Here is a 10,328-nt window from a genome sequence, read left to right as displayed (position 1 = left end):
TTGTGAAATTTCAGCACAAATGCAATTTCCATCATTCAGACCCTCATGCACAACCTTGAACATGGCCTATGGTGTTGCAATACTGGTTTTGGAACAAATGTTCTAAGAGCACTTAAGCTTTCTGGAATTTTTATCACATCTCTCTCAGTACATCTCAATACATCTGCTCCCAAAGACAGTCATCAAACTGAGTGCTTTGGAGCTGTTATTACAAAATAAAATAAAAAATAAATAAATAAATCCATAAAATAACGAGAAGTTAGATAGTGCCCTAAAAATGCAATTTTGTCACTGGATGCTGATAATTCAGAGAGTTGCAGCTATAACTTTTTCCATTGAATTTAGTAGACAGTGACTAATTAAACTAATTAAACATGAGTAACACTGACAATAAGGTTCTATTTGTTAACATTAGTTAACAACCTTAGTTAACTTGAACTAGCAATGAACAATACTTTTACAGCATTTTATAAATCTTGGTTTATTTTAACCTATAGTAATACACACACACACACACACACACACACACACACACTTATATATATTATATAAGGTATTTATGTTAACATTAGTTAATGCACCATGAACTAACAATGAACTATTTTTATTAACAAAGATTAATTAATGCTAAATATAAATATATATATATATATATATATATATATATATATATTGTTCATTGTTAGTTCATGATTCCTAATGCATTAACCTTTTTCACAAAGAAATTTTTTTTTTTTTTTTTTTTTTTTTTTAACTTAAATGTACCAAAGCACAATATCTAAATAAAGCCTGAAAGGACATGTAGGCTGCATTGTGTGTAGGTGATCATCCGCGCACGCGTAGTGTGCGCGCTCGAGTAGACGAATCTTTGGCTGATGAAGACAGATGGCGAGTGATGGGAAGCGCGTAAAGAAGCGGCAGCGATCGATTACTTAAAATTCGGTAGTACTTTATTTTACCTCTTTTATATATTAAAATATCCGGTTACATTTGCATATATGTAGTCTATCAGTTAAGCTGAGCGACCGTTGTATTATAAGCAGACTATGATTATGAGGGACGTCGTTTAAATTAGCTTTAATAGAGACGTCTGCAATACTCTCTGCATCTGGCTTATGTACTGGTGCTATTATATAATGACACAGACGCGTTCAATCGACTTTATTGACTTTGCATTTATTTACATGTTTATTGTAATGAAGCATCGCCTTCGCCGGTATTTCAGCATCTCTCGATGCGATTGATTTCATCGCAGTAAATTTAACACTGATTCTGTTCAAGCCTATATGCATAAACGTGTGACTTAGAAATAATGAGACTGTGCATATAGATCTTTCCTGATAAATAAGTAAATGTCGTGAATGTCACGAAAGAGACAGTCGCATTGTTTAAATCTGTTGGAGTATTTCATACACAAACAATAGTTGGTTGAGTCATTCTCATAAACACTGTACTATAGCGGGGTTTAGCTGCATTTTCATGTCAAATGTTAGTATGTCTGTGTATGTAATATAGCCTATACATATGTGACTCATTCCAAATCACTGGACAAACTGGTCCAAATTTTGATTATGCATGACAAACTAATTTGCATTATTCTTCATTTAAGCATCTGTTATTCTGGTATTCCAGTTTTAGCTTATAAACCATTTGTGTCATGAGGGTTCAGAAATTGTGGGGATTTATTAAGCATAATTTGTTGACCAAATAACCTCTCAGTGTTTAAAGTCCATTTTTAATCTAAAACTACAAGGTCTCAGACACCGGGCTTAGTGTTTAGTTATATAGATTTCCATCCGATCATACTATGTCATAAGGCATTGGATCTGTGACATGTAACACTGAAGTGTGTGGAAGAATACACGTAGAAAGACTTTCAGTATTGAAGTGTTGAAGTGCATGCATGGGGTAATGATGCTCTTGACAGCGCGTATGAAGGAATGGGGGTGTGGATGTGTGTGAGTGAGAGAGTATGATTTACCATTGGGTGGTTTATCACTTCTAAGGCAATGTCAGCTAGAATAGACATAGATACTAGCCTACTGCTGACATTCAAAAGAATTAAAACCTATTCAGGAGGTTAAACGAGAAAAATATTGACCAAAGTGATAGCTATTATATTTGTAAGGCTGAGGTTGCTGCTACTGAAACAGCCTTTGAAATAGTGTATTTTTACCTAACACACCACAAAAAGGCTAGAGAAGAAAAAACAGTCTTAGAACAATTGAGATCGCACTGAGGAATGCAGGATCTAAAAAGCAGCTGCCACAATTGGACAAGTGTTTCCGCATAACTTAATTTCTTAAGAACTACATCAAATCACATTTGTGCTCAAAAGTTTACATACCCTGGCAGAAATTGTGAAATTTTGGCATTGATTTTGAAAATATGACTGATCATGCAAAAAAAAAAAAAAAAACCTGTCTTTTATTTAAGGATAGTGATCATATGAAGCCATTTATTATCACATAGTTGTTTGGCTCCTTTTTAAATCACAATGAAAACAGAAATCACCCAAATGGCCCTGATCAAAAGTTTGCATACCCTTGAATGTTTGGCCTTGTTACAGACACACAAGGTGACACACACAGGTTTAAATGGCAATTAAAGGTTAATTTCCCACACCTGTGGCTTTTTAAAATGCAATTAGTGTCTGTGTATAAATAGTCAATGAGTTTGTTAGCTCTCATGTGGATGCACTGAGCAGGCTAGATACTGAGCCATGGGGAGCAGTAAAGAACTGTCAAAAGACCTGCGTAACAAGGTAATGGAACTTTATAAAGATGGAAAAGGATATAAAAAGATATCCAAAGCCTTGAAAATGCCAGTCAGTACTGTTCAATCACTTATTAAGAAGTGGAAAATTCGGGGATCTCTTGATACCAAGCCAAGGTCAGGTAGACCAAGAAAGATTTCAGCCACAACTGCCAGAAGAATTGTTTGGGATATAAAGAAAAACCCACAGGTAACGTAACCTCAGGAGAAATACAGGCTGCTCTGGAAAAAGACGGTGTAGTTGTTTCAAGGAGCACAATATGACGATACTTGAACAAAAATTAGCTGCATGATCGAGTTGCCAGAAAGAAGCCTTTACTGCGCCAATGCCACAAAAAAGCCCGGTTACAATATGCCAGACAACACCTTGACACACCTCACAGCTTCTGGCACACTGTAATTTGGAGTGACGAGACCAAAATAGAGCTTGTTTGGAGAGGGGTCAACAAGGCCTATAGTGAAAAGAATACCATCCCCACTGTGAAGCATGGTGGTGGCTCACTGATGTTTTGGGGGTCTGTGAGCTCTAAAGGCACGGGGAATCTTGTGAAAATTGATGGCAAGATAAATGCAGCATGTTATCAGAAAATACTGGCAGACATTTTGCATTCTTCTGCACAAAAGCTGCGCATGGGACGCTCTTGGACTTTCCAGCACGACAATGACCCTAAGCACAAGGCCAAGTTGACCCTCCAGTGGTTACAGCAGAAAAAGGTGAAGGTTCTGGAGTGGCCATTGTTAAGCTAAACTTGAAATTGTAAAAAAAAAAAAAAAAAACAATTATATTCATTATTGTTAAATAAAGTTAAAAAAATCTATCAGATAAAATGAGTTTAGATTTGAGATCAAAATGAATGGAGACTATTGGTTGTGAGCCCATAGCAACCTGGAAGAAACAAGGAAGCTGATTGGCCATTGAAACTGCACATCACATAGAACCAGGTGTGTGTGTGATTACTAGCCTGCAGAGGGATCTTTGTTTTCAAAGTGGATGTGCTTCTCCTACCTAAGTTGGTGTTGTTGCTGGTTATAAAACCAAAGGAGAAAGATTGCTAAAACCTGCATGGTTGTAGCCATTGTGTTTGGAGTAAACCACATGCTGAGTTTGTTTAAGGACAGATGGGAAATGCCACAATGTGTTCATCAACTTTGAGATGCTACCTGGTAGGATAAAGACTAATTTCTTTAGTGACTACAGACTGTTTATAAGAACATTGTGTATGTTTTGCAAGTTGTTTGTTAATGCTAGCTGGTTTAGCATCTAATATGCTAACTGGCCATGTGCAGTAAGTGCATTTGATTTAGTGTTGTTGTTGAACCGCTATGTAAATATATACTTTATGTGATTTGTGAGTATTCTAGTAACATTGTTTGTAGTTTAAATTAGTTAAATATCCTTAAATGGTCTCATTGCTGTGTGTAGTGATTCTGAATGGTTTGTGTTTTCTCTGTATAGGTTATTAAGCTAAACATCTGAATTAAGCACTGAAAATAAGCAAAAGAAGATCAAGTTGTTGCTGAAAGATTTTCAATAAATTGTTTCGGTGATGAAGAATCAGATGTTTTGAGTTATTCTATGCACCCTCTGAAGTTGATTGAAGCCTTTTTCAAGTTTGGGCAGACACTGAGGCTGAGAATCCCTGTATAACTTAACAGCCATCACAGTCTCCTGACCTTAATATCATCGAGCCACTCTGGGGAGATCTCAAACGTGCGGTTCATGCAAGACGACCAAAGACTTTGCATGATCTGGAGGCATTTTGCCAAGACGAATGGGCAGCTATACCACCTGCAAGAATTTGGGGCCTCATAGACAACTATTACAAAAGACTGCACGCTGTCATTGATGCTAAAGGGGGCAATACACAGCATTAAGAACTAAGGGTATGCAGACTTTTGAACAGGTCATTTCATTTTTTTCTTTGTTGCCATGTTTTGTTTTATGATTGTGCCATTCTGTTATAACCTACAGCTGATTATGACTCCCATAAGAAATAAAAGAAATGTGTTTTGCCTGCTCACTCATGTTTTCTTTAAAAATGGTACATATATTACCAATTCTCCAAGGGTATGCAAACTTTTGTGCACAATTGAAGGCTGAGAGGGAAAGAACTGCTTTCCTCAATATTTGAGGATTGTCTTGTGGATTGCCTTTAATGATCATATGATTGTAATCACAGGTCTGAGAGATTGTCTCTTGCTCTGAGATTTGTGGGTGTGGTCAAATGGTCGAGTCTGGCTGTCGTGTTTTCGGAGTGCGCTCCTATATACACCACTTCTACGAGGAGTGCACAGCCTCGATGAGGGAGCAGCAGGAGGACTTTCAGAACCGGCGGTGGAGCTTAGACCTCTGGAAGGTATTGGAAAGAAGTTTTATTTTACCAGATGCACAGTACAGTAACTTCATAAAAATAATGACACAGTTTTTGTTCAAATTTAATTTAAAAGAAATAGTCAAGATTCAATCGACAGCATTTGTGGCATAATGTTGATTACAAGGGACTTGTCCCTTTTCTGTAAAAAAGGCAAAAATCGAGGTTACAGTGAGGCACTTACAATGGATGTGAGTGGGGCTAAATTTTGGAGGGTTTAAAGGCAGAAATGTGAAGCTGATAATTTTATAAGTGTATTACTTGAGCTGTAAAGTTGTTTAAATCATTGTTTTTTACAGTCATTTTAGGGTTTACAGCATTACATCGTCATGGGAACGAAGTTATAAAATTGGATATAACTTTTCACAGTTAAGATAGTTAGCAATTTTATCACACTAAAATCATGGTAACAACACACATTGTTTACGTCTTGTGGTTATACTTTTGAAACAGTGAGTATTTGAATGTTTACAAATTGGCCACCATTCACTTCCATTGTAAGTGGCTCACTTTAACCCAGCATTATGCTTTTTATTTTTTTATTTTATTTATTTAAAAGAACAGGAGGTCGAAATTATTTTTGTGGGGTAATCAACATTATACTACAAATGCTGTAGATTGAGCTTAACTTGAACCTGGAATATTCCTTTGTGGAAATTCATTAAGTGCTTAATTAATTAGCCTTCCTCTACAATATATAGTCCCTGACATGTAGCTGGCTTTTTGGGGTGCTGTGTAGTGATATGCACAGTAGCTTGATGAACAGGTGTTTCACATCATACCTGTTACTAATTTTTGTGCTTGTCTAACTGAATTGCTGTTTTGACCAATCAGCATTCAGGACTGGAATTATCCATTTTTTAAAGTTGTTTTCAAACCAGAATCCTACTGATTCTGTTGTGATTTCAGAATGTTGTTCTTAACTATTGTACTTTTGCTAAATTGTTTTTTACCACCGGATGCTGTTATTTATCGCCATAGCATATAAATAATCAATAGCAGTTAATTTCCTGATTGCAGTCATGAAGCTCAGACCCTCCTTTCAAACAGACTTGAGTGTGGTTCTTTGGTATGCACCTGACAAATCAATCGAACTTAATGGTCAATCAAAACCAGGTCCATGCTAAAATCTCTTGTGTGAAAGCAATATATTTTCTTCAAGATGTTGATTCAAGGGAAATTTGACCCAGAAATGAAAATTCTGGCATCATTTACTCACCCTCCTTTATTGTCCCCCCCCCCCGGGAACACAGAAAGTGTTGTTAGACAGAATGTTATCTCCGTCACCATTCACGTTCATTGTATGGAAAAAAATATAAAATGGAAGTGAATGGTGACTGAGGCTAACATTCTGCCTAACATTTCCTGTTATGTTTTGAGAAAGAAAGTCAGTGGTTTGAAACAACAAATGTAAACAACAGAATTACAGACTTTTCATTTTGGAAGAGCTATCTCTTTACGGGCTGGGTCTGACCGCACTCTCCCTCTCCTGCTTAGGTCACTCTTGTTCTTGGTGCCGTGATCCTGACAGTGGGGCTGGTGGTCATGACAGTGGGCTATGCCATCCCCACTCGTATTGAGGCTTTCGGTGAGGGGGAGTTGCTGTTCGTGGACCGCCAGGCCATGCGCTACAATCGGTCGCTACACATGTGCGTACTGGCCGGGACGGGGCTTCTCACACTGGGTGGGGTTTTGATGGCAGGAGGAATCGTGATGTCTAACTTCTCCATGACTCCCACAAAACAGGAAGACTCCAGCCAACAGTCATCAAGAGGAGAACGGAAGGGGGGAACCAGAATCACGAATGCAATGAAAAGCCCAGCAGACCCTGTGATGAAGCCTCCCAGTCCGGCCTCTAGTGATAGAGGAGTATCTCCTCTAGCTAGGGATGATAAAGTCCAGCAGAGCTCATAAAAGAGCTGTATGACAATGCCCGTTCAAGAGTGCTTTCAAAGTGATGTCAAAAGCTAATTTATTTCAGTGAGAAATTTGGGAGTGTCTTATGTGTTATATATTTTGTGAAGAGCCAATGACCAGAAACATACTTTACGCTATTATGCTAATACAAGTGCGAATGCATTGCAAGCACGCTGTCCTGTTGAACATACTTAGGCCAGAAACATGCTTTGTGCAAATACACGTACCAAAGTGTGGTCCGGTTGAACATGCTCAATGTGCGTTCTTGCATTATTGTGGCGGTAACAAAGCTCAGTACTCGAGAGGACAATAGAGTTACCTTGAAAATTCTGTGCCATTAAACTGAATGTTATTGTTCATGTAAGTTGCCATAAGTATATTGACTTAAAAGGTGCACTCAGTAATTTTTTCCACATTAAAAAAGTTTTACTCCTAAAGAAATGAACACATATGTATAAAGTCATGATCACTCACGTGAGATGAAGACTCCAGTCATATCAGTAACCTTATAAAAGCTGTTTAAATCTATCTGGAGAGGGTCCTTTCATGGGCTAGCCATGTTAGGATCACATGACCTGCCAAATACTACTAGCTTTATCTCCGTAATCACCCTGTTATTGGACACTTTCCCACATGAATTACATTTATAATGGCTGACTGTGAATAGTGCATTTCTATGATGGCATTGGTAACTGAAAACTTTTGCATTTTAATAATAATTATGTATCCTGGCCACTGGGTGTCTGTGAGTCGAAGACAACATATTCAAAAAATGACTGAGTACACCTTTAACTTTCTCAGTAGTCTCAGCCTCAGATGGCACGCCCACGGACCCCCCACAGTCCGTTCTCTAACTGTCTGATGCATATAGCACACAAAACTGGAAAATGCTTTCTTGATCAACTAAGCACAAATGTGATGCAAGACTATGCACACAGGATGTTTTATCAGTCCGTCTGGAAGCCGAGTTGTGTTCACAAGGTTCCACGTTGATAGAATGACTGCTTTTAAGGACAAAATAATCACAGAATTTTCCCACGTTGGCCAGGTTAGTGACACCAAATCTTTTAAAGATATTCAGAGTTTTGTATGAGGCACGTAGCAGAAGGTAAAGCATATATCCACGAGCAGATCTGCATTTTCTGCTTTGTTAGTTATGTCTGTTAAATTCTCTACAATGACGTTTTCTGTGCTGTGCTTAGACTCTCTACACCCGTGTGTTTTCTGTGCAATCACTCGCAGAGACTCGTAAGCCATTACATAAATATATTTTTCTCACATGTCAGTCTTTAATAATGGTATGATACATCACCGATAACCCCAGCCCAAAACACCACATAATGACAAAACCAACTGTGATTTGTCGTTTAACATCTCATTTAGATGGCTTTTCCTGTCTAAATGGGTGGATCTTGGCCAAATGAAGCTCCTAAAGAGCCCAGACCTACACCGCAGTCATAGGTCTGGCTACGCAAGACTACTTTCTCAGCAACATTCTCTTTAAACTATTCATCCATATTGACAGTTGTTGATTGAAAAGAGAACTCACCATAGAAGCAAACCATTCACACTAATGTCCGCTATATTGCCCCTTGTGGCAACGTTGGGAATGCAACACATATTTGCATTGTGTAATGAATTGTGTGGTCTGACATTTTTCAGAATGCAACATTGCACACAATTGAGCTTGTGTAGCTAGAATCACATACTTGTGTAGAGTATGTTTTGACCTTTCTTACAGATTGTGCATTCTTGCGTCACTGTGGCGGTAATAAACCTCAGTACTCAAGGGGTCAAAAAATCTAACTTTGAATATTATTTAAACTCTCTTTGTTTCTATTCAGCTGCAGTAGCTAGCTATAAACATGTTGACAGCTAGCTAACTTGTTCTGTGAGATTCACTTTAAACTGTTGTTCCGCCATGATAGTTGACCTGGAAGTAAAAACTGACCTTAGAAGACTTTACGCTCATGCCCTCAGTAGCGGCCCTTGCTGCAACACTTACTTGTGTTGCGTTTTGTATTGCCATTTCATGATTTCTGAGACCAACATGTGTAATCGAGCTTGCATAGAACAATTTTTGCATTCATGTACATGCGTAGAGTATGTTTTGGGCTTCTATTGTTTTTTTTATATCACAACCGATGGTATCTGTTGTTTTGTACTTGTCTAATTATTGCCAAAGTGGTTATTGTATTCTTACAGTATTGATAAAACATTCTACCAATGTGAGGGATGCAAGTTTCAATGCAATTATATATATATATATATATATATATATATATATATATATATATATATATATATATAATATAATGTTTGCATTTAAACCTACTTTTTCATTGGCCTCAGTTATGAGGAATTTGAGATGGGCAGTAAAAAGATTAATTGAATACAACACCGTGATTGTCTGCAGTCTTAATATCTCATTATATTAATGTATGTAAAAGCTCTTCTCAAAAAAAGTACAATAAATCAATGTCAGCATACTCAAACCATTTGTGTGGGTTTTATTTTTTTTTTTTTTCATTATTTGTTTCTGAAAGAAGGGTCATGTCGATCAACACGTGCATTCTGCATTCATTGAAGGTGTAAATGAGAGTGAACCAGCCTCCGAAAGGTGTGATCTTATGGATAAACAAGCATCCTCTTTCATACTGTGCAGCACTGAATGTTTCAGCGACTGTAAATAGATGCAGGAAACGGGTATGACTCATTCAAACCCTCTTTTCCATTAAACCAATTTCTCCCTCTTTCCCTCTCTCTTTGAGTTGCTAGGGCACACTGTGAGTCATCTTCGCTCATATACCAGTCATAGCTCACAGTAGGTGGGCTGTTAACAATCAGTTAACCAGCGCACAATGCATGTAGAGCCATCATCAAGAGCTGTTCACTCTGCTGTGTCAATGCACCTCCAGAAAACAAGAGAGAGACAGAAAAAGAAATGTTGTTTGTCTTCAGCTTTAGTTCGTATGGTTGATGCCTGTAATGTGTTGGCAGCTTGTTAACACATGTTTGCTTAGAACGAGCACACCAGATGAACACCACTGAGTGTTGATGTGTGGCCGGCGCTCAGGTGGTGTCTCAGGTGCCTTAGTCTATATTACATGTTATTGACTGACACCATATGTGTCGGTACCTCATCCACTGAGCATTCCAGCACATTTCTCAAACAAAAGTCATTGTGTTCAGGCATATCTGGGCTCAGACTGCATGAAGCGGAGAGACAGGCGGATTCATGGAGGGTCTGTGACACTGGTGTGA

The 10,328-nt window shown here is 38.0% G+C and overlaps 1 protein-coding gene across 2 annotated transcripts; it reads left to right on the top strand.

Moving 5' to 3' along the window:
- Positions 1-846: 846 nt before the first annotated feature.
- LOC127425473 (neurensin-1-like) lies at positions 847-9,545 on the top strand. Of its 2 annotated transcripts, XM_051671529.1 has the most exons (4): positions 847-942; positions 4,956-5,132; positions 6,645-6,796; positions 6,894-9,545. In XM_051671529.1, the coding sequence occupies exons 2-4, from the start codon at positions 5,001-5,003 to the stop codon at positions 6,958-6,960; spliced, it is 351 nt and encodes a 116-aa protein (XP_051527489.1). In that variant the 5' UTR covers positions 847-942; positions 4,956-5,000; the 3' UTR covers positions 6,961-9,545. The 2 variants fall into 2 exon arrangements, with proteins under 2 accessions (XP_051527489.1, XP_051527488.1); XM_051671528.1 differs by having other exon boundaries at positions 6,645-9,545.
- Positions 9,546-10,328: the final 783 nt, after the last annotated feature.

This window comes from Myxocyprinus asiaticus, chromosome 34, assembly GCF_019703515.2.
Source record: "Myxocyprinus asiaticus isolate MX2 ecotype Aquarium Trade chromosome 34, UBuf_Myxa_2, whole genome shotgun sequence".
NCBI lineage: Eukaryota > Metazoa > Chordata > Actinopteri > Cypriniformes > Catostomidae > Myxocyprinus > Myxocyprinus asiaticus.
This window is presented reverse-complemented; position numbering and strand designations above follow the sequence as displayed.

Coding starts and splice junctions, on each gene's coding strand:
- LOC127425473 (XM_051671528.1), top strand. CDS start 5,001: ATGGTCGAGTCTGGCTGTCGTGTTTTCGGAGTGCGCTCCTATATACAC. Junction 5,133..6,644: donor GGAGCTTAGACCTCTGGAAG/GTATTGGAAAGA, acceptor TCTCCTGCTTAG/GTCACTCTTGTTCTTGGTGC.